At 38.8% G+C, this 24,704-nt stretch overlaps 1 protein-coding gene across 6 annotated transcripts in view; it reads left to right on the top strand.

Moving 5' to 3' along the window:
• Positions 1–24,704, top strand: part of VPS13B (vacuolar protein sorting 13 homolog B) — a 485,868-nt gene that overhangs the window by 259,947 nt on the left and 201,217 nt on the right. For 5 of the 6 annotated variants that reach the window (XM_042465700.1, XM_042465699.1, XM_042465697.1 and 2 more), the window contains one exon: positions 3,073–3,184. In XM_042465700.1, coding sequence (XP_042321634.1) covers positions 3,073–3,184 — 112 coding nt within the window. Of the gene's footprint in view, positions 1–3,072; positions 3,185–21,853; positions 21,944–24,704 lie in introns of all 6 variants that reach the window. The other variant, XR_006103742.1, reaches the window with a different exon arrangement.

A 24,704-nucleotide genomic window follows, 5' to 3' on the forward strand; every position in this document is an offset into this window, starting at 1 on the left:
CTTACTCATTTTAGCAAGCTATGGAAGGATGCCAGGCTGAGTCGACCTGAAGCTCTTGGCTGGTATTGAACTCACAACTTTGTGGTTTGTGAGTGAGTGACTGTGATACAGACATTTAACCACTGCATCACCAGGGGATTTGGGAACTGTAGTTTTGTGAAACATTAAGTTCTCTCTATCAGAGAGCTTTGGTGCCACAATAAAATACAATTCTGAGGATTCCTTAGCACTGAGCCAGAGCAGTTAAAGCGGTCTCAAACTGGATTATTTCTGCAGTGTGTTTTGGACCTAAAGAGTGCTGATACCTTTTTGTTGATGCACTCCATGATATTCTGTTTGGTAACAGATGAAAGCTTAATTGTAATAAGATACCTAGAACTACATTTATTCAGTAAACTTAGGCCCGTTCTGGACGGGCGTAAAGTACGTATCCAGTACGTACTAGGGTTAGGAAGGGGCATCACTTCCTGATGCCCCTAACCCTAGTACGTACTGGATTCATACAAAATGGCAGCGCCTGTTCCACACGGGTGCTGCCATCTTGACGTAGTGGACGCATAGCGTCCGCACGCCACGCGCCCGCAAGTGCGCAACTAGCGCCTCGTGGCGTCACATCCAGGACACAAAAAGAAGCACCATTTTCGGGCTTCTTTTTGTTCCGCGAGGGAGCCGCGCGGTACGGAAGCTGTGGCTCCCTCGTGGAGCAACCGGCGGCGCCCGCAGACCACCTCTTTTGGTCAGTCTGTAACGCGCCTTAGTTTAAAAGCCTACATACGTATAAATGAGAGACAGTATCACTTTTCCAGTGTGGTTGATTTTGTATCAAAACTTCTTTGAAATCACTTTAAGCATCTTTTCCATTATAATACTTATAAAGATTCACAAAAGCACAGGGAGTTATGTGAGTATTAAGCAAGAAGCTGAGTTTGATGGTTTATAAATGATGAGTTTGATGGTTTAGAAATATTACCTATGAATATCTTATACAGTGGGCCTTTCCCTTACGCGGGGGGTCTGTTCTGGATCCCCCTGTGTAAGGGGAAATCCACGTATGCTTGCCTCCCATTGGAAACAATGGGGCACGTACATGTGGCGGCGTGCATGCCATTGTTTTTCTCGCCGTGTAGCTTCCGCGTAAGCTGGAAGCCGCGTATAGTGCACCCACATATGGCGTATACATACTGTTCTGTTTTTTTTTTCAAAGAAAGAAACTGCAGCTTAAATGTCTACCTCAATATTTGTAATTGAAAAATGGCATAACCTAAATTAAATTATTACTCTCAACTAAAGTATGCCTTTTGAATTAGTGAAATTTGAATGAGAATGTGTCAAATTGCCAGTGGGCCTGACTGTATATTGCTAAAACATAAATGCTTGCTTTGCATATAACTATGCCCCTTTCTGCAAAAAAGATGTCAGACAATTCATTCTTATAGTACCCAAATAAGAGACCAGCTTCTTCTTTATGTGTACTGCAACTATCTTATAGAATTATTTGCCTTCCAGCATGGTTTGTTCATTAAAGCTGTGTGCCCAGACTGTTGAATGTGGCCTTAGTTTGGTTGTTTGATTCATCCAGGATGGAATTTTATAGTGTGGGCAAGCTGGTTTACACACACACACTTTTTCTTACATGATTCTTTTGAGTTGAATGTGAAGTTTGCTTGCTCTTTCCACATCAAGCAGTGTGTTATTTAATAAAGTACTTAGCACTCACCACATTATTAGCATCTGTAGCTAAAAGCTTAGCTTTCAAAACAATTGTCTGAGATATCTCACTGGGTGGCCACAGATGGAGAAGGGGAATTGAAAGCTTACATATATCCTCAAAGCACTGGCTTGTGGAGAACACAAGGCCTGCCTGTATGTATATATCAGATGTCACTGTCATCTTCTAAAATATAATGAAATCCTTCATGGGGGAAAAGAAATGTTGGAGACCATAGAATACAGATTTAATTTCTGAAGTACATGTTCAGTTCATTTCTCTGCAGTATAACAAACAAACAGTAGAAAGACAAGCACACACTAGTGCACATGGATGCACAGACACAATATTTTGGTGCATGAAATATACTGATGTCATACATACTCTAGCTATAATAATTACAGACTTTTCACTGGTCAGTACTAAACATGGTTTGCCTTCCAGTTAAACAGATTGGGTTGAATTTTGAGTTTTATTCCTTAAATGGAAGAGTTTCCATCCATGGAAGTGACTCTGCTATTTCCACTTCCACTCACACTGTTCCACAGATTCCTGATTCTCTGAATCATTTGTTCAGGTGTGAAAGTGGCTGTGGAGGGAAAAAGGAAATCAGCACAAGTTGCTCTCTCTCTTACGTGGATGGGACTGCCCAAAGATGAAATTCCACCAAGGATATGCTTCCTCCATTTGAACATTAATTAGGATCAAAGTCATTGTTATTAGCTACCTTTTTTGTGTTACAAAGTAAGGATGGTGCATCAGCTCCCAGGCTACTAGAATGTCATGAAAAGTCAGACTTCATAGGCTAACTATATATGATGCATATTGATATTTATCTATTTACTCTGATACAAAGAGCTTTTGTTGTTGTTGTTGTTGTTTTGTGCCTCCAAGTTGTTTCTCACTTATAGCAACAAGGCAAACCTATCATGGGTTTTTGCTGCATGACAAAATCAACATGCTGTTATTGACATAGGGAAAAATGAGTAAGAAATGTAGGGAGCTAAACCAACTAAACTCAAATAATTTATATATATTTTAGTAGTACGTAACAGTCCAGATTTGCCTCATCCTTACCAACAAGTAATTTGACTCCTTCCTCCATAATTCAGTGGCTGATAACTTGCTCAGTGCTGGCCACACTGGTTGTTTGTGTATATGAATTAGAGTCAGTCTTCAAATAGTATATTACTTTTGTCTAGTCCTTGTTACTTTACTTGCACCCACTGAATAAGTAAAGTTGCTCTGCTCAAAAGTCATTTTGCTGATACTTAGGCATTTGAAATAACCAGTTTGCATATCTGTCTCTATACATATGCATACATATAACCCATATATTGTTGTTTTTCTCATGTCAATTGCAGATTGTAAGACAAACAAGGAAGATACTTTGGTATTTAAAATTGGTTCTGTATCAATGGCTCCGCAGGCTGACAACCCTCTTGGTAGAGTTGTGCTGAGGAAAGATATTTATCAGTAAGTATATGTTTATATATATAATATAAAATTAACTATATAAATGAAATCTTTGGGAGAAGACAGTTTCATGAAGTCTGATACCCATAGTTGAGCGATTGGGATTGTATTAGTTTGTCCCCACTTGCTGTGTACACATTCAGTATTTCTGTAGGGGCCTACATGCATACTGCCCAGTGTACAAAGTCTGTATCTTCATAATGTGGAAAACAAAAAAATCAAGGTGTATATATGATCTAATTTGAACCATGTTCATTTGACTCTTTGCAAATATGCTCTTTTACAAACAATAAGGGGTGAAAGAGACTGCCCCTGAAAAAGTTGAGTGGCTACCATGGCAACTTCATACCATGGCCCCACTCTGACTTTTCTGCTGCTGCCATAACTTTGCAGCATTCCTGCAGTGTGTGCCGTATTTATTTGTTTATTTCATTTAAATGCTGCACCACTGGAGTGCTGCAAAGCTGCCCAATGTTTGGGCGGGTGGCATGATGCAGGCTTAGGGGTGGTGTCAGAGCGGGCAGCTTCTAAAGGCCATGCTCAGATGCTGCCCCCATGCTGACGCAAAGGGGCAGTCTATTTCACCCCTAAGTTCAACATATGAAAGACTTGCATGTCTTGGGCAGAATTCTGATCCTTTTATCAGTGACACAGTTTTTCTGTCTTCATAGTGTTGGTATGAAAGTGAGCCATATAACTTGGATCTTGGTAAAAATATGTTGGTTGATTTTTATTTATTTAATTTTCATGCCCATACACTTCAGTCAAATGTCCACACTAAGTATTTGTGAATCATAAACTAAATATTCATCATGTTGTTGCATTACTAGGAACGTGCTCTGAATGACTTTCCCTTGCCTGTAAAAATTCAGTTAAGAAATACTCTTTTTTTTTTTTTTTGCAAATTTCATTCCTCTCAGTAGCTACATAGTGTGAAAGTGATTTTCATAATGCTAAATGGTTAGCAGACACTCAAAATGCTGGACTGCTGATGTCATGTGGATCAAAGCTGTGAAAGAAAGCAAACTTCTAAGACAAAGTTTCACAGTAAACACATTTTTGTATGAATGTCGTGCTCTGGATTGTGTCACTGACTTTGCACAAACCACAGTAATCATGTGGAGGGAGAAAAACTGGAGAACATATGTAATCAACATGATAAAAATAATATATGATCCTTAGTAGATTTGGCACTGCTGAGAAACATGAAAGCAGAGTTGCAAATAATACCAAGTGAGAAAAGTCACAGAAATACAGATGAACAAGTGTATGCTTCCTGTTGGTCTGTTTCTCAGATGTGGCAATATTTCTTGCTTCTTTCATTCTTTTTTTTAAAGTATACTTCAATAGAAATAACTTGCAAACATCAAAATCTTTTCCCAGCAGTAAAACATTTTACAGCTTTAAAAATGACAGGTTTTACTTTCAATCAAGCATAAGAATTTCTAGAATGGTATATGCTTTCTGTAACTTTCCTATTTTGCTCTGAAGAGGGAGGAGAAAGGTTTTTATATATTGTATGTTTAAAGGAAGATTTGCCTTTCAATCCCATATCAAAACAGTGAAATGTATTATTTGAAGTGGTTTCATGGACCTGCATCAGCAACAGGTAGATAAAAATCAGGAATGTGTTTCTAGAGTATGCAGTGGTGGAGTGTGCAATATCTTAAAAAAAATTAAGAATAGATAAAATTACACAGTAGAATAGTTTTCTGGCCTGCCAACACATTAAAAAATAAAAGTAATTGACATAGCACCAAGAATTTGGGAGAGAGGGAATGCAGACAAAAATTGAATAGGTTGGACATTTCACAACTTAAAACTGTTTTTTGAGCACACAGCAAAAAAGTATGGGGGTGAGTATAAATATATTTGGAAAAAAGTACAAAGTGAAATAGCCTTATATATTCATGATACATTTCATCAGAAATGTTATAGAAAATTGGTATTTTCAGTGCAAAAATTATCTTGTGTGAAAGCTATAACATCTGAAGCTGCCTTAATGCTGGCATTATTGCATGACATCTTAAAACCTTCCTGTAATTGGATTGGAACTTCATGTAATAGTTGCCATTAACCCATGCAGTTAAGCAATCCCAATTTGATACAGCAATCAGAGCCCATTACATCTGAAATAGGAGCAGGCCTTAGGGAATCAGATTCTTAACTGAGGCTCGGTACAGATGGGCAGTAAGCGCCATAACTGGGCCAAAACTAGGGTTTGGGAGCACGCAGCAACCACACGCTCCCGAAACTTAGGGTATGGCAGTGGCGCCATCATGGCGGCCTCCAGTCCACACAGGGGCCGCCATTATGGTGCAGCGTCCACGTCGCAGACAGGAAGTGGCATCATGGCGGCACCCTTTCCTGTTTATGACACTGCAAAAAAGAAGCTGCTCTAGGCAGCTTCTTTTTGCCAGTGCGTTGGTTCCGCACGGTGTGGCTGCTGCGGCACCAACAAATGTGCTGAGCCCCTGTGTGTACAATGGGCTGTTGGTATCCCCTGGGGTTTGGTTCCTGGACTTCCTAAGGATAGCAAGATTGGTGGATGCTCAAGCCCTACTAAATACAACGATGCAGTAAAGTGATGTCCCTTAAATAAAATGGCAAAATCAAGGTTTGGTTTTTGGAATTTATATTATATTTTTTGGAATATTTTTAATCTGTGGATGGTTGAATCCATGAATAAAGAATCCTTGGATACAGAGGGCCAAGTGTAATTGAAACAGGACTGAAAATGTGGCATTTAGAAAGATATCCTATTATATAGCCATTTTTGAATGTGAGCAGTTGTGATGTACAGAGTGAGTTTTGTCAGCCTCTAAATAGATTTCGATTTCATGGCTATTCCCATGAGACACTTTGGAAACACCATTACACCAAAGCTTTGTCACTAATCTGTAGCAGGATGACTTTATGCTCTGTTATAGGATAGTCCCTTATTTGGAAGGTTTCCAGTCTAAGACCAGTTCAAGTGTAACAACCACTATGATGGGAGAGCATGGGATCTGGGAGTTTCCAATCTACAGCAGCTGGATAGTAGACTAATTAGTCATGTAGGGCATCTAGTCACAGCCTTCCCCACTGTGATGAAATGTGATGTATTTTTATTTAAAGTATTGTAATTATTTCTACAATTTCATTTATGGCACAAAAGTATCACATTCACATCCCATGCAAATCTGTGCTTTTTCATGGAGAGTCAGTATAGAGTAGTGATTTGAGTGTTGGACTATGACTCTGGAGAACATGGTTTGAATCTCTGCTTGGCCATGGAAACCTGAGTGACCTTGGGCAGATCACATTCTCTCAACCTTAGAGAAAGGCAAAGGCAAAACCCCTTCTGATGAGCATTGAAACCCTTCCTAAAAGCAGAGGGAGGGTGAACTGATCATAGCTTTGAGGGGCGCGCTTCTCACAGTCTGAAAGAAAAATAAGAGATAGTCCTCTCCCACATGTGACTATTAGGAGAACTCCAGGTGAAGATATTCTCATGCTTCGGCACAAAGTAAGATAGAGGACTTTGCTCTATAAAGTAGGACTTGGGGTTACCCTGTTTACCATTGTTGGAATTCTCTTGGTGCTGCAAGATTTTGTACATATTTCACTGTGGCTACCTTTCATGAAGTCTGCTATCAGCTAAACATTCCTCTTTAAACCATAGCAATAAAATATCCTGGTGTTCCTTTCACCTGTGGTGCAATGTCTTTATAGTTGGTCCATGAGCATGCAATTGCATTTCCATTTACCGTAAACAACATTGCATGTAGGCAAATTGTTGACTTTCCACAAAATGTCTGTCCTGTATGTATTTCCTGCTGATTTCAAAAATATGTTTTTGAATAGTCATTTCAAGGATACTTTGCTGCCATATATGTTTAAAATTGACATATAAAAGCCTTGGCTGTGGTAAGCAGTGTTACTGTAAAATTGAGAAAGCTTCACAAAGCTTACTGTTACCCCCCCCCCTTTCTTATTAATGGTATGTGAGTAAATATAATTTACATTGTGTTTGGTTTCAACAGATGTTGTGTTTGTTTGGAGAGTATTTTCCAGTAATATCTGAAACAGATTATTTTCTCTCTTTTAATTATGGTGGAATTTTAAGTTGAACATAATGTGAAGACTATGCTTCTGTTACTAAGAGAACCATATCCTGGTTGTAATGAGACATTTGTTAACTTCTGTATACAGCTTGTGGTTCATTCCATAAATATCTGTGGCTTCTCTGATGTCCTTCACAAGGTTTATCTCTGGCAAATGTTTACCGCAGCTCTTGAAGTGCTTTGTGAGAATGGGTGTGGGTCTTTCTTTCTTTCTTTCTTTGCTCATTCTTTCCTTTTTCAAATTGTTTCATAAAATTTTTGCACATTTCATAGCTAGCCATCTTCACTTTTGTTGCAGTTTATCTTATTATATTTTAAAATAAGATAAATTGCAACAAAAGTGAAGATGACTAGCTATGAAATGTGCAAAAATTTTAACATTTACAATCTGTTGATTTCAGTAGCCTTGAATTGATTTAATGAGGAATAAACTCCTTGTAGCATTCAGTATGCAAGTTGTATCTGCTATTGTGACACAAGATTTCCACCATTTTTCTGTCATTTTCTGGGTAGAATTTACACAGTAGTAAAAAGTGTCCATGTATGGTTTTGTGGCATTTCAATATTAATCATGCATGCATCCATTGTGAGTGCAGCATAGTAAATATCTGAACTGCTGATTATAAAGGATCGTGATGTTTTATTCCATACTCATGTATTTTCCCATCACTTGTGCCTTGTACAAAATATGGTGGATTTATTATACATTCTTTATGTATATTATTTTTATCTTCTCCAACGAAGAAAAGCAAGCAAAGTTAACCTTTCAGCATGTAATTCTTAGACTTCGGTATATTTTGGTAATTTGGAATAGTGTCACTGTAAGCCAGAGTTGACTTGGAGGCACATAACAACAGCAAAGCAATAATGAGGTAATAATCATACCACAGGCAAATGTGTATGTGTATAAAGAACAAACAAAACATATTTATACAGTAGTTGCATTCAGACAGTTCCCTGAAGCATAGTTCGGAGTATTAGAAGCCAAGCATCGTTGAACATCTGCCTTGTACCTTCCTTTATGTCACATGTAAGAGAAGATAAGAAGCTTCTCCTTGTAGTTAATAGCAAACCAGCAAGTACATTTGTCCCAATGCAACAAATGGTAACTTTCTCAAACCATATTTTGCCCACAAACTGGAATTCCAAAGCATGCAAGACACTAGAAGCAGAAGATTCTACTTTATTCTTTTTGTATGTGCATGAAAGGGGAACAGAGGCTAATTTCATCTTCAAGAGAAATGGAGAAAAACATATATGCACAATACTGTTGCTGATTATAAAGACATCACTTAAAATAAGCTATTTTGGTTTAAACTGTATTTTAAATTAATATCTTTGGGTCACTTTAGACATTATAAATTACTTTTATAGAAGAAAAACCATAAAAATTCCAATTTTCATGCGTCTCTTCTATTGCAAACACACCTGCTGAAAAATGCCACTATGGCATCTCAGTTTATATGCACTCACAGCAAATACTCACATTCAATTGTTACATGTGGCAAAAGGCACAGTTTTTCATGTATCTCCTGAATATTAGAACAGAGTACTGTAATGGAAATTAATATACTCACCTTTCTTGTTTGTGGAGATCCTCTTGAGTGAATTTTCATTTCATAAGTCAGTGATCTAAGAGAACAACCTGTTTTGGGGGACACTTCAAACTATCTTATCGTATAAGAATTAATTAACTGTTTCTTTACATAACATCTTTTTCTGTTCATTACTGTCCTGTCATTTTGTGATTACATATTCTTGATGAATGGTTTCAAAACTGTTTGCAGAAGTCTTTAATTTATGGTTTTAGGAATTTGCCTTAGCCTTAGCTACTGACATCACTGCTGAACATAGCTTGTTGCTGAAATAAATCAGTAGGGCTGTGCATATTACTCCCCCCCCCCAGTGTGGGACCCAGTTTGGCAATTTGGATTGAATACTGGTGAAGTCTAGCTGGATTCAGACAGTTCAACCTGATCCAGACACCAATATTCAGAATTCTTGAATCTCCAGTCCTCCCATTGATTTGCACTAATCCAACCTAAAATGAATATAATTTCCCCTTTTCACACATCTTCACATAGTGTGGAGACTGCCCCACTATAAATCAAGTGCAGCCATGCAAAATTTCAAATAGATAATGTCATGCCCCCCTCCCCAAAAAGTGGGGGATCTTTAAAGCTGTTGATAGCTTATTCTTGTTCACAGCTAATTCATGTAGCTTTTGCCTTGGCACTGTCTCCAAATATCTTGTAGAAATTTCCAGTCACACAAGAGTATTCCCAAGCTTTACAGTGGATAAACAGCACCAAAATAGCAAAAGCAGCTATGCGGCAGTAAGTAATGAGCTTCAGGCTGTAGTAATGCATTGCAAAGGCTAGGAGGCAGAGAGAAAAAAACATCTTGAGTCAGGATGGCAAGCAAGCAAGCATCAGCCAGTTAAGCCTGTTAAAGTTTTCACTAGTGATCAGACATAATCACAATAAAAGTGAAAAAAATCATCACCACAGATTTTGAGAAGAGTGTATATTTTCTTTTTAGGTCTTGTTTTGTAAAGCCATGTTTGTTATTTTTGTTTAACTGTATATTTTGTTGGTGTTGTTACAATTGGGAAGCCCCAGCAAAGTGTGTACCTTAAGAAGCTGCAAGATGCAGTAACACAGTTGGACTTATCCCCTGATAAGAGACTGAAACTAAAATTTCAAGGAGAGTAGCAAGATTATGAAATTATGAAGCTGCAAAGACTCCTTCTAGGTTGAAATTAAATTTGGTGCCATGTTTTATTTATTTGAGTTTACCTGCAAAGTTTATCTATTTGAAGACAGCGATGGGAGTGTCATGCTAGGAGAACTGAGAGTTGGAATCCCATGTTTCTTGTCAAAGAAGAGGAATTGTGCCCTCCCCCTTTCATGCTACTATAGCATGGAGTTGGTTTTAGAGCCTTCCATCACCAACCTTGAAAATGCCTGAGAATCATTCTAGAGTGATAGACCTCTTTTGACACATAAAAAGGAAGGAAGCGTGGAGAATCAGGATGCAAATATATATCAGGATACATCTATAACAACACACAATCTCTCCCTAAAAGCATGGTGTTTAGAAAATGTTCGTGAGATTTTTACACTAGAGGGAAGCTAGCAATATCCACCAGAAAAATCCAACTTTGTCCCAAAGTTTAAAACCCCTCCCTGTTATATCCCCTAGTTGTTTTCTTTATATAATAAGAGGATTGGAAAAAATACCTTTCTTCCTTTTTTGATTCAAAGCAGAATGTAACTATTTGGCATCCAAAGCATTCTGGATTTCTGGGTATCTCTTCTTCTCTGAGACTAAATTGGTCCAGTCCAACCCAGTACAGAGCTAGCCTAGCCTAGGCTGGATTGAGTTGATGCACACCATCATTCAAAATTCAGACGAATCACAGGCACAGCCTTATAAGCAGTTATACATTACATCTGCAAAAGTCAATTGATGTGAATGCCAACATGCACAACAATGTAAAAATGATATACCTTGTGAATTAGGTATTTCATAACCAAGACAGACTCTATAATTTAAGGGTGAATGACTTGATATGAATAATCCTTAGTGACAAATTAGGGCTGCTCTCCTTTGGTAATGTGAAGAAGTACAGCTGGCATAAAACCAGTATTCAAACATTTCTTTGATACTGATGTTTAACTGATTTAATATGGTTTTGCATTTGACTTTGGCAGTCACAAAAGCAATGGTCCACTTTGTGGCTTCCTGCAGCAGGATATAGGAATATATTGGCTTTCATCGCCAAAATCTAGCTTGACAATACTATTGGACATGCCTGAATACTATACTATGTGCTATTTTCCTCCATTTTAACTATTCAGGTTTTAGAATTTTGTTTCCAGTATGCTTTCCAGTTTCTCTTGAACACTGGTGTGTGTTTGTAACTCTATTTACCAGTAAAAAGCATTTTTGTGTTGAGTATGTAGATAGATTCTTTCCCCCTGTTGATCAGAGTCTCTGTTATACTTTGGACAGCTATATGTTTAAAGCTTGGGGTATAGTTCTATGCACTTTTTATCAATTTCTAACTGAACCAGTTTCTAACTGAATTTTATACTTGGGTCCACTTGAAACCAGTGCACATCTGAGCATGCCATCCTGTGCACTGCACCACAGTTTTCTCACCCAATCCACTCAGGGCTCTGTATGTTTCTAGAGCAATTTTCCCCATAAATGTGCTGAATCAGATGGGGAAACATGCATAAATGTATGCTGCCTGCATGGATTCCTCTTCCTGATAAAGCTTCTGAATCTATGCACATACAGGCCATTTAGTAAACTGAAATCCTGTCTATAGCTTGTTCAGTAAGAAGAGCACAGAGCCAAATGTGATACCATTGCTTTCCTGGCCTTGCTCAAAAGTCATGACATGCTCTCAGACCTATGACCTGTAAGACATTTAAATAACTATATTAGTAACAAGCATATTTACATATAAAACTTCTGTGTTTCAGATTATATGACAGTACATGTGGCTATAGGAATGGTCAGGAATATTTATTTACTCATTCATTCATTCATTCATAATTAAACATGTAATTTCAGAGAGAGAGGGGGGGGCTTACTGTATATACTCAACTATAAGTTGACCTAATGTATAAGTCAAAGACAGGTTTTGTGGCCAAAATTATGAATTTTGATATAATCTGTGGATAACTCAAGTGTAAAACTGAGAGGAATGTAACAAAGGATGTAAAGAATGAAGCAAATGCCAGAGAGCTTACAAAATCCCTGCAGGCAAAATTGTTTGTGCGCACCCTAAACACTGCCTGATGAAGAGGGAACTATAAATGCTATTTTCCTACCCAGGCATTCAAAAAGGCCAAAACAGGAGAGAGTAGAGCTGCTTCTTTAGGTGCTCCTGGGATGGACTAAGCTCTCACCGTTTTACATTTGACTTCAGGAAGGGGATGGTTCCCTTTTTTGATAAGAGTAAAAGTACAGTACTTACATTGAGGCATGATAAGCAACTTAAATTCTCCTCATTGACCTCTCCTCATTGATCAAGCAGATAGTATAAAGTCCATCATCATTATATCCATATTGGAGGAAATGAGTCTGTGACTTATCCTGCAAAGTAGCCCAGCATTGCTATTTTCATCTTGCTCTAGTGTGTTGGGATGCGTTATGACAAATACTGTAGCGTTGCCCAATGTTGTTGGATTTCTTTGGGCAATGACTTATTTTAGTGAAATGCATGGATGGTGTTTTAAGGTTATTTGTAGCAACAGGACATTTCATTAAAGGATAAAGGAACATTACCTAGGGTGAAGGGTGTCAGTGAGTATTAGCTACAGGTGGAAAAGCATATTTTGGAAAAGCCAGGTATACTTACTGGGCAACAATAGAGAAATAAACTTAGTATAGATTTTGCAAAGACTGGCTCTGTCTCTTGTGGTAGACCTAATGTATGGGCTACCCCATCTACCGCAAATGGTGGATGTCTTCACCTTAACTATCATAGCTTTATGTGTGTGTGTGTGTGTGTGTGTGTGTGTGTGTGTGTGTGTGGCAGCTCACAAAAATGACACTTGTATAGTTAAAAACTGAAATTCTTTTATTTTAAGCTGAACAAAAAAGTGACATATATCAAAGTGAAAAGTAAAATAAACAGTCCATACTCCTCTTGCACACCCAACCTGATACAGCATAGTCATTTCTCATTTTCCTACTAAAACCTCCAATACTATGCTGCTTTTTCACTGTATTTAAAAACACATTGTCTAGTTGATTGATTAAAAAGGAACACATTTTAACTGTCAGAAGGTTGCTAGTCAGTGCAACTGTTAATTGAGGCAATATTGCAGCCTTATATTACAGTGAACCTTTTACAGACTGAGTGCCCAAACTGCAACTCAGACTCCCACCTATTTATTGCAAAGTGCCACGCCCCTCTGGCTTTCTAGTAAGAAACTCTGGCACACTCTGTGCTAGAGCGACAGCATGTGTGCCTACAGAGAGGGCCCTGATTGCCACCGCTGGCACGCATGCCATGGGTTCGCCACCACTGGAATATGCAGTTGAGGTATTAATAAACTGAGAACACTTAGTTGAACTCTTAAAACAATCCAGAATAATGTTATGTTTTAGGCTCCTGCAGAATATGATACGGATGTTAGTTTTTTTTATTTAAAAAAGATACACTAGAAAGGCTATCTCAAGTAAAAGACATTTGTGTTGTCCCAGCAGTCCTTCAAATCACCATCAAATAAACAAAATGTAATATGAGTAGTTAACATATTCAACTGTAGATGCAGTGAAATGTAAAATTTCTAAGTGTGGCCTAGTTATCAATAACAGCAAATTTGAATCTGAAAGCTCTCAAGAAAGTTAAGCATTTAAAAATACTAAAAGGACCAAGCCTATAATAATTTAGGTAGGAAATCTTATGATGTCTCAAAATTCTAAATAAGATTTAAACATCTGTGTTATCTTCCTAGATAGCCTTACATAAAAGTTGTGCTAAAATTAACTTGAGGACAATGTCTTAACATTCCTTTTCTGTTATTGTTAGTTTGTCTGAAATGTTTACTATCACAAAGTAATGCTGAAGACAGTAGGTAGAATTTCACAGTCATTGTAATCTAATTTGCACTCAATTTAATATTGGAATGCCATGTATGCCACTTCAAAGGCTGCTTTTGACATGCATGGGTTTCAGCAGATAAAATAATAAAAACGTGAATCCATAAGACATCTGGCTTCTCTCCCCCCCCCCCATATAAGTTATGTAGCATCAAAGATAGATGCTGCCATGTGCCTTATAAAAGTGATAACTGAATAATCGACCCATATGAAGTACATTTTTTCATTATGTTTAAGCAATGTAATAATATATTCAAACAGTAGAGATACAATATACACCAGTAATTGTATATTGTATATTGCTATTGTCACCATTATCACACCCGTTTCCTACTCTGGGACTTATTAGTACACAGACAGACAGACAGACACACACACACACACACACACACACATATGCACACACAGTGGATATCATGTGCTCAACTTCTGAAAAAATAATGCATCTGAGGAACTAAATTTTAGTCTACAAAAGTTCATGCAGCCAACTTCTTTCTTTTAGTTGGGCTCAAAGGTGCTACAATATCTCTCAAAAAATATTGTCATGCTTATTAGAGGATTTTCCGTGTATGGATTTGCTAAACTGACACAGTGAAAAAGACCTTCTGTCTCCATGTCAGCTCATCAAACACATTATGGATGTTCTGTCTTTCTTCTCACATAAAAATAAGTACCACAAAGTAAACATGAAGCTTATGTTCAGTGAAACTCAACCTCAGTACTTCCAGGTGAATATATACAACACCTGATAAGGCTGAGGTATTATACCACTAAACAAACAGAACCTGAAGCAACCTCAGTGAATATCTGCTATGACTAGATTGAAATTGTAGCAGAACTAGAAGGACACTGTTTGCCTCAGTTTAGCAGTAAGCCAAATATTTATGTAATGTTTCAGAAAGGCAAATCTTAGTGTCCTGTTTCAGGCAAGCAGTGTTGCATTCTGAATTAAAATTATTTCACCCATTTAAAAAAAATCAGTAAAAAAATGTGTTGCACTCTTACGTCTGGTTTTAGCAACAATTATTTCTTATTACTGCTAACCTCCCTCCCTGTTCTCCCTCCTGTCTGAGTCTACTTAGAAAAATTATGCTCTTCTTGAAACTAGTGAAAAAGTTCTATCATCCAAACATATCACCTTCTTTTAGAATTATGCATATGTATCATTTCCACAGCTATCAAATCAACATTTAGAATATACTCTGTAGGCTATTGAGTGTTTAAAAAGTAAATCAATGTTAGACTGCCCAAGCATTTTAAAAATTAAATTATACACTTAACCACTCATTTGCTTTCACTTTTTTTGTTGAGCGTTTAAACAAGACACTGGTGCCTGTTTTTCAAAATTACCAGGCAGATTATATAAATTTACACAGAGAAAAGTTAAACATTTCCAGAGTCATTTTTCACACACACACACACACACACACACACACACAGACACACACACCTGCTAATATATTGTACAGTTGTTATACTTTACCCTTTTCACCCAATTGTGCTCCAGATATAAGTCTAGAAGACAACTGCAGTGGAAAACAATCTTCTGCTTATTTATGGTAAACTACTGTACAGGGAGTTTTTTGGAACAAAGTGCTACTTTTAAATATCTGGTCACCTCCCGGGATATGTAGTGCATTTCCTGCCACTAGGATAAGAGGAAGGAAGCAAAGGCCAACACATTTGATGTGTGGTCTACTGTAATTCCTTTCATGTGTTCAGTGGCTTTCTTATGATCCTTGTACTACAATCAGTTCTGACCATTCTGTGGTCCATTTCATTACAGCTGACCTTCCTGAATGAAAAACAAATTCACATTATAGTGGTATTCACCTGCCACCATAATAATGATGGGGTTAACATTTTTCCCTCAGGCTTATTGCTTAGCTAAGTTTTAAAGATAATTTCTTTTAGGGAATGCATACTAAACAAAGAAGCATCCAATAATATGAAACCAGATATACAGTAAAATCTAATATTTTAATGAAGAATTAAAATGTAAATCAGGGGTCGGCCACCTACGGCCCGCGGGCCGGATCCGGCCCGCCGAGGCCTTTCTACCAGCCCCCCGCGCAGTCCTGCCGCCGATTGCAGCCGATTGCCGCTGTTTCCATGCTGCTCTGGGTGCCATTTTGTTTTTCAAAATGGCAGCCGAAGTCTTGCAAGGTCGCGCGAGACTTCACCGCCATTTTGAAAAACAAAATGGCAGTGGAGGAGGAAGAGGAGGGCGCGCAACCTGGGGTGGAGGAGGCAAAGGGTGAAGACCCGCGCCGCCCTCCCCCCCTCCCCACGAGGCCCCCATGCGGCCCTCCCCACCTCCCCGCAGGGCTCCGCGTGGCCCTCCCTGCCTCCCCGCGGGCCTTGCGCCGCTCTCCCCGCCTTCCCGCGGGGCTTCATGCGGCCCCGCGCCGCCCACCTCTTCCTCTGTCTCCTCCGTCCTGCCCCCAGGCTTGTGCGGCGCAATGGAGGAGGAAGAGGAGGGAGGAAGAACAGGAGGAGGCAGCAGGAGGAGGAAGAGCAGGAGGAGGCAGCAGGAGGAGGAAGAGGAGATGGGGGCAGCAGGAGGAGGGAGAGGAGGGAAGAAGAGCAGGAGGAGGCAGGAGGAGGAAGAGGAGATGGGGCAGCAGGAGGAGGAAGAGGAGGGAGGAAGAACAGGAGGAGGCAGCAGAAGGAGGAGGAGGAGGAAGAGGAGATGGGGCAGCAGGAGGAGGAAGAGGAGATGGGGCATCAGGAGGAAGGTGGTGAGTGGCCAGAGGCCACATGGTTGTTTATTTTGTTTGTTTTTTGCATTCTTTTTAATTGCTAACAAGTCTCCCTGCTTTGACAATGATAGTGTGATGATGATGATGATGATGATGATGACGATGATGATGATATAAGCCAGCTTGAGAGGCATGGAGGCACTGTTTCTGAAGCCAAGAGAGTGTCACCTTCCAAAGTGTGTTTTGTGTGCTTTTAATGTTAACAAGTCTCTCTTGCTTTGACAATGATAGTGTGGTGATGGTGATGATGAGTCAGCTTGAGAAGCATGCAACTACTGTTTCAGAAGCTGAGAGAGTGTCACCTTGCAAAGTGTGTTTTGTGTGCTTTTAATGCTAACAAGTCTCCCTTGCTTTGACAATGATAGTGTGGTGGTGGTGGTGGTGATGATGATGATGATGATATGAGTCAGCTTGAGAGGCATGCACGCACTGTTTCTGAAGCCAAGAGAGTGTGACTTTCCAAAGTGCCTTTTCTGTGTGTTTTTGGTTCTTTAATGGTGATATTGATATCAGAAAGCCTCTGAGGCAAGGCCAATGTAAATTGCTGTGATTTTTACAAACTCATGCGCAGTGAAGAAAAACCAAAGTCCTTTGACACACACTTCTGAGAAGTACACTTGGTGCAAGAACTGTGAAACCACCTTGACATGTTCAATATGCATAGCCATGTTAAACCATGCTAAGTGTTAAACCCAAGGTGTTTGGTTATGGAATAAGCCTCTGAAATATGCAAGAGGCCATGTTAAGTAAAGCCATGTGAAATGCACAACTCTGCTGTTGTGTGTGTTTTGGAATTCAGGTTGGGGGTATTTGTCCAGAAAGGGACCGAGGAGGAGAGGGCGGGCACACGCCTCCTCCTCCTTGCAGGGCTTCGGTGGAGGCTCTGCCCCCAGAGGGTGGCTCCGCCCCTGGAGGGTGGAAGCTCCGCCCCACAGCATGCAGCCCCGCCCCAGAGGGTGGAAGCTCCACCCCCGGCTTCGGCCCCCCTGACTTGTCTGAGGGACAGCAACCCAGCCCCCGGCTCCAAAAGGTTGCCTACCCCTGATGTAAATCCTCAAAGATTTACATTTAAATAACTTAAAATCTAGAAACTGTGCATAATTGAGTCTTCTTAATTTGCTTCTTACAGTACAGCACTGCACACTACCTTTTTGGAAACTACCTATGTCAAAGTTATTGCAAGATCTCAGCCATAGTATACAGTATATACAATGGGCTCTTGGTATCTACTGGGTTTAGTTCTAAAATGCCCTGTGGATAACAAAATCTATGGATTCTTAAGTCTCATTATATACAGTATAAAGATCTAGCTGTGTTAGTCTTGAAAATCAGTAGGCAAAGTGATATTTCAGCACCATTGAGACTAACGTAAGGAGAGAAGTTGACAGCATGAGCTTTTGTAAACTTCCAAATGCATCTGAAGAAGCAGTATCAAGTCTACAAAAGCTCATGCTAACAATGTCTATCTTTCAGTTAGTCTCAGAGGTGCTGCAAGAGCCCTTTGCTTATACAGTGGTGTAGTAAAAAGGTGTACCTTATAAAAATGGCAGAATCAAGGTTTGCTTTTTTTTAATTATTTTGTTGGGAGGTTCAAGATGTGGATAGTTGTATCTGATGATGTAGAATCCATTGATGAGGATGGACAACTATATCAGCCCATGATGCAGATCAGTTTCTACTATAGGATGTAGTTGGATGGCTGCAGAAAAGACAATTTGTGTGGCAAATATGTACATGCACACACACACACACACACACACACACCTGCTTGCCACATGGACCAGCTAACATGTCAACTCATGTTCTTTTGAATTCATTTTCATATGAATCCATGCCATAACTGTGTCATGAGAAGTGGCTTGGGTTTAATATGGCAATAAAGAGTATTGTGGTCTCTGTAAATAGCAGATTATTTCTCTTCCATGAAATGCAGTTCATCATTTAAGATTTGATATTGGTATATGGTCACATCTCGAGGCATAACAATGTATAGGTGTTGTGGGTTTTTTTTTTTAAAGAGGCTTTAGGATGTTTTACAGGTCAAATAATATTGGCCCATTTCATAATTAAAAGGCTTACTGTACTTTTGTGGTTGATTGCAAAAATACATACTCTCTGCTATATGGAGAGAGGTTAACAAGATGGAATGCAATGGAATACGGGTCAAATCTCTTTGTGACTGTGATGGATAAGACAAAGGTGGAGATATCTACATTGGGTGAGCTATGCAGGGATAGGCTTGGGATTGTTTGGTTGTAGTTCAAATGAGTCCTGAGACACAGGAAAGTTTTATTCAACTGCAAGCTGATATATTTCTTTGCCATTCAGAAAAAGGTAGAATTAAGGCCCATTTGCAGCTGCCTTTTCTCCCTTCACTTCTCCCTCACTATTATACATAATGGTTAGGAAGAGCATTACAGAAAACACAGAAACAGGAATGGCACTGTGGGAACTGACAGTAACTGAGATCATATAGAAAAGGAAGATCAGGAAAGTGAAGCAAAAGCCTGTAATTTGATACTGAGAAAGGGAATAATTTAAAGTGAAGAAAAGATGCTTAAGGGAGAATCACTGGCATTTACTAAAGGCTATTTTCCCACATAATTTGTATGGTAACTGATAACTCAAAAGGCAGTGTAAATCAGACTCTCAATTTTGTGTAGGAGAAGCTCTCCCATGTAAGAAAAATGCCTTTTCCCGAAGTTCTCCTTAATCTTCTCACTGTTCAGTTTTGTCTATATGATCATTTAAGCAAAAGCAATTGAATGTAAGATAGCTTTAAACTATCAGTCAGTATAAAGGAAATAATAGCATCCAGAGAAGTATTTTAATTGTCCGTTGATGTATTTTGCATTTTCTTTTTAGCATTTTAAAAAAATATAATTGGAAAAAAGATCAAACAGAATGTACTCTTTGGTATGTTTTCATCATTCTTTGCTATTTATTTTCAACAAACAAATTGTAAAAGCATTTAGGTTTAAGGATTGTGCATATGTTTGTTCGGACACATTGTTAACATCACAAATCAATTATAATGTAATATCCTTTAATTACAGAAAATGTCCTGTCTGATTCCAATTAACAGTTGTATTGTTCTTATGATACTAATTACAAAAACTGTGCAAAACCTCAGTAATAGCACAATCATTGAGAACTGCAATTCTATGGGGCAGCTGTTATGTTTCTCTGCTAGTGGGAATGGCTGCAATGTTGCTGGTTCCTGGATAATAAAAGAAGTCCAAACCACAGACAAGGCTAGTAGATTTATTGAGAAGAGGTATAGTGTGGACTTTTCTCTTGCAGCCTTAATGTAGTAGCTCCCATACCTCCAGAACAACACAAGTATCAAATCTTAAGGACCAAACTAGATGTTTCACAGGAAATTTGGAAATGGATTCTTCTTTGGGTGAAAATTTAGCAGCAGTGATTCATGTAGAAACGGTGGCACTGTGGGAAGAATTTTTAATCTTTTCCTCCGTCACCATTTACTCAATGAAAATCACCTTTCGATCTTCACTCTCCTAGACACCTCTGTTTTACCATGAAGGGAATATTCAGGTGCCATGCTAGAAGGAGTGGCAGCCAGGAGAGGTTCTGATGAAGGAAACAGTATAAACCATCCAGCCCCTCATTCCTGATCCAAATTCAGGAGTCCACTTAATTTTTTTTTCAAAAGGTGGGAGATAATTATTCATACATTTTCTGCATTATGGCTTATTTAGTCCTGAATTTAATATTGATCCAGTTTTACTTATGGAATTTTAAAACAAATTTGGATTTCCTAACTTTGGCGGGATACAGACCACCCAAAAAGGGCGGTCTATCCACGCCTTGTTTTGGTGCGCAAGGGAGCCGCAGCGGACAAGCCATGCAGGTTTTTTCTGTAGCGGGTTCTTTCTGCGGCGCCATAAGGACATCGCAGTGCGCCAATGGGGGGGCATGACGTGTGGACGCTAAGCATCCATGGCACTGCCATTTTGACACCCACATCACATGCTAGGGGTGAGGCATGTATGGGTGGTGCGTCTTCGGCCAAACCCTAGCATGTGACTGGGGTGCCACAAAGGCCCGTCTAGATCAGGTCTTCGTTACATCATGTCTAAAGTTGATTAAAGTTAGTAAAGGACTGTACCTGGGGCAAAACAGATACACAATTTTGAAAACTGCACCAAAATACATTGTTTCCTCCCCAGCCCCCCCCCCAAAAGGTGATTTTGTTATTCTTCTTTTATTTTTTATTTGTGTGTGTGTGGGGGGGGGGTTTGGGAACAGATAGTAATTGCTCTGGAAGTGGTAGAATATTTTCCTCCAGAAGATGAGAAAGCGTGTTACGTATTCCACCAGCATTCAGTTTGAAGCAACATGATATGTTGAAGAGTAATTTGCATATGAACATTATAACTGTTCTCTTTGGCAGACAGATTTTTGTATGGATTAGAACAGCTGCTCTTAATAGTGGTCCATGGACTGTTGTCAGTCCCTGAGGCACTGGCTGCTGGTCATTGAACCATTGACAAGTGTATAGGAAATTAAGAAACAATTGTAGCCAATGGAGACAAATATAATGTCAGTTCCTGACACATTTGAAAATAATAATAATTACCAATCCCCCTAATCACATAACCTGAGAAGCAGTGGATTAGATTTTTTTTAAAGGGGGGATGCTTTTTTCAGAGTACAGTAGTGTCACAGAAGGCAGCAGCTCAGAAACCTCTCCCAAACAGCTTCTCTAATTCTCCTAAGCTGAAAAAAGAATACCAGCACCTTTTCTCCTTGCAAAGTTCTTATACCTGATTACTAGATTGCTTTTCAAACTTGATTGTTTCTGTGTTTGAATGGATGGGTGGAATCAGTTGAAAACAGAAACTGTATACATGTGGTCTTTGGATTGTGCTGAAGGGCAGGTTACAGTAAATCCATATTCCATATTTTATCTTCATAACAACCCTGTAAACAGTATATTAGGCTAAGGCAAAGTGGCTTTTCCAGTATCACCCAGGGAGCTGTTAGCTGCAGAACAATACTTTTGAAACTATATATTGTACTCATGTAATCTCTGGTTTTGGAAAGTAAAGAAATGTGTGAAAGTGGGACTTCCTATAATAAATACGATTAAACCATACAATACTATTATTTATATCCTTTTTCAAAATTTACATTTTTTTTGTTTCTAGTTTCTACAGCCTTTTATAATTCTCAGCTGACCTGTAAGGGAATACATTTGATTTCCTTTCAATGAGGATCTGAATTATGCCTATTCAGCAGTGAGTAGTAACTGTTTCAACATGAGCTTTTTCTTGTGTAAACATACAAAATGCCTGACCCAGACTAAATCAATTTAAAAAAGGAAAACATTAAAGTTATGTTTCCTGTTACATGCTTAAGGTCTTCTCTGGGTGCATTACATTACTGTATTATTTATCCTGTTTGATAGGCTTTTAGTTTTTTCTCTAATGCCACCTGCGAGAGGATGGACCAAACAGGAAACAATAAAAATCAAGTTTAATTTTATACATCACAGCAATTAGATAAGCTTTTGTACTGCAAATCAGGAAGTCCTTAGCATTGCTTATTGTCCAGATTTCATTGGAATCTGCATTTGCATGCTACAGAATTGCATGCTCTCCACTGGACTTACTGTTAGAGAAAAAAATCTTTGGGATGGGTGATGTCTCTTTCTGCCGGTGGTTCTGAACTGGTACCAACTGGAACAGATGCAATCTTCTTAGCTACTCAGGATCAAAGTAACTTCTACACAGATTTTCACTCAAATGAGGGTTTATTGACTTTGTTGCTATTTACACTTTACAGCAGGCTACTATACATCTATACTCTTTCAGAGTCCATGCTAGAAGCTCGAATGTGACATCAGTCTTTGTTCTCTCAAAAGATCAACCTTCCCACCAAGTGGACACACCTCTTTCCCATGAAGTCACCATGCTACACAGGAGCATAACAATAATACATTTGTTTATATTATGTCTCAGCACATGTCCTTGAAGACTTGCTCTTCCAGGCCTAGACTTTCTGGCCTTCAATAGGAACCATTTTAAACCTTAGTTAACTATTGACACATCTGAACATTTTCAATACAATTTAGAAATATATTTTAACACTTACATATTAACAGATTTTGGTGGGGTAAAGTTCAAAGGGAAAGCTAAATGAATGTTGAGTTTTGAGCTTAGCTCAGATTTAAAGTACTAGAAACTTGTGAGAAGGAACATGGGTGAAACAGAAAACCTGCTCCCATGCCTCAGAATATGCAACCATTATATATATATATATATATATATTGGGAGAGGCTTGTGAATTTGAGAGCAAGTAATGTCTCCATTGTTATGGATGGATCATCACCTTGGTGAAGTAAATCTGATCTCTTCAGAAACAATGAGCCAGTTAGGATCATCATAGGAAACCACTTTCTACCAATTTAGTAGGTAGATCCATGTGCTCTACCACTGAGCTACAGCCCTTCCCTAAATGGTCTAAATTCAAAGAGGATGGAAATAGAATTTTCCATCTGTATATTTCGGCTGATACATTTGGATATACAGATGTAGCCCTAGAGATTTCTTGAAAAGTGGTTTACTGTATTTTAATTTACATATGAGCTCTTAACCATCTTTTCACACTTTGAGCTTCTCCTTCTTGGACTTCTCATTGTTTTCTGTGAAGTTACAAGAAATGAAATAGATGGGATGATGACTAGTTGAGAGAAAACTTGTGATAAGTCTGATTTATTGTATCTTACAGGGATATTTTAATGATATTTTTAAATGTGAAAGCAATAATGTAAGCTTTGTCATAATTTTTTGTTAAGTATTGCATCTGTAGAATTTGTGTAAGCATTTACATCTATTCATAGTTAGATTGGTAGGTGTGAGCTATCACAGTTCTTCAGAGACGGTCCTACAGCTAAAACCATGTGCATTCATCCCAGCTTGGATGCCACTGTTGAACTGGATCCCTGTGAATTAGAACCAACTCCTCTGCTTTATTGGATAAATTGCAAGTGCGGACACCCAGACAAGTGTTTGGTGCTAAACTGTTATGGGAGGTATTGCATGATTCAAAAGAGATTTACTGTTTCTCTGTAGGAAAAGGAAATTTCCATCAGCTTATGACAGTGATTAGCATCTCCTGATGGGAATTGTTGCCTTGTGAAGGACAAGAGGCGAGAGAGCTACTGTTGTGTTTGTGTCCTATTTTTGGAATCCTGAGAACATCTGGATGGCTACTATTGGGAATAGGATGATGGGCTAGATGGACCTTTGATCAGCATAATTCTTGTTATGTATTAAAAGAAAGTGGTAATCTAATAGGAAATGGAGAGTTGTGTTTTAAAATCTTTCTTAAATGTATTTGATGGAAGTTTCGATTCTCCCTTTTTAACCAATATTTCTAAAGTAGAAGGTGGTCAGGCAGCTCTAGATTATTAAAACAAATATTCTAGATCCATTTTAGTCTGGTTTCCATTCAGCTGAATGGAATTTGGGCCATTCTGATCCCCTTAAGAAAGAAAACTCTGCAAGAAATAGACAGATGTTTGATCTTGTTGACATTCCTGGCCCTCTCAATGGATTTTGATACAATCACAAAGGGGTTGTGGAGGGGCTGGTTGTTGTACTGATTTTCCTGCTGCCTGAGAGGTAGGTCCCCAAAACCGAAGTGGTTGTTACTTGTGCCTAGTTAAAATTAGAGCCTTTTCTTATTGAGTTAGAAGTTTTAAGGAGAAATAGTTACAGATAAACAAAAACTAGAAGGAACTAAGTGGTCTTTCAATCAGGAAAGCAGAAAGCAGGTTTCTGAAAGCTGCTCCTTCTGTAGCTGATGGAATAGGCCAGGTTGGCCTGCCCTTCATATTAGTTCTTGAAAACAACAAATCCATCCTCTCTTAGTCTTGTGACCTCTGACTTACAGCTCTCCTGACCCAGAGCAACTCAGAAATTAATCCTATTGACTGATTATGGCCTTGAGGTACAGATGAAATATATAGATGAAAACAATGGAATCGGTTTTTTA

Source organism: Sceloporus undulatus, chromosome 4, assembly GCF_019175285.1.
Source record: "Sceloporus undulatus isolate JIND9_A2432 ecotype Alabama chromosome 4, SceUnd_v1.1, whole genome shotgun sequence".
NCBI classification, from domain to species: domain Eukaryota; kingdom Metazoa; phylum Chordata; class Lepidosauria; order Squamata; family Phrynosomatidae; genus Sceloporus; species Sceloporus undulatus.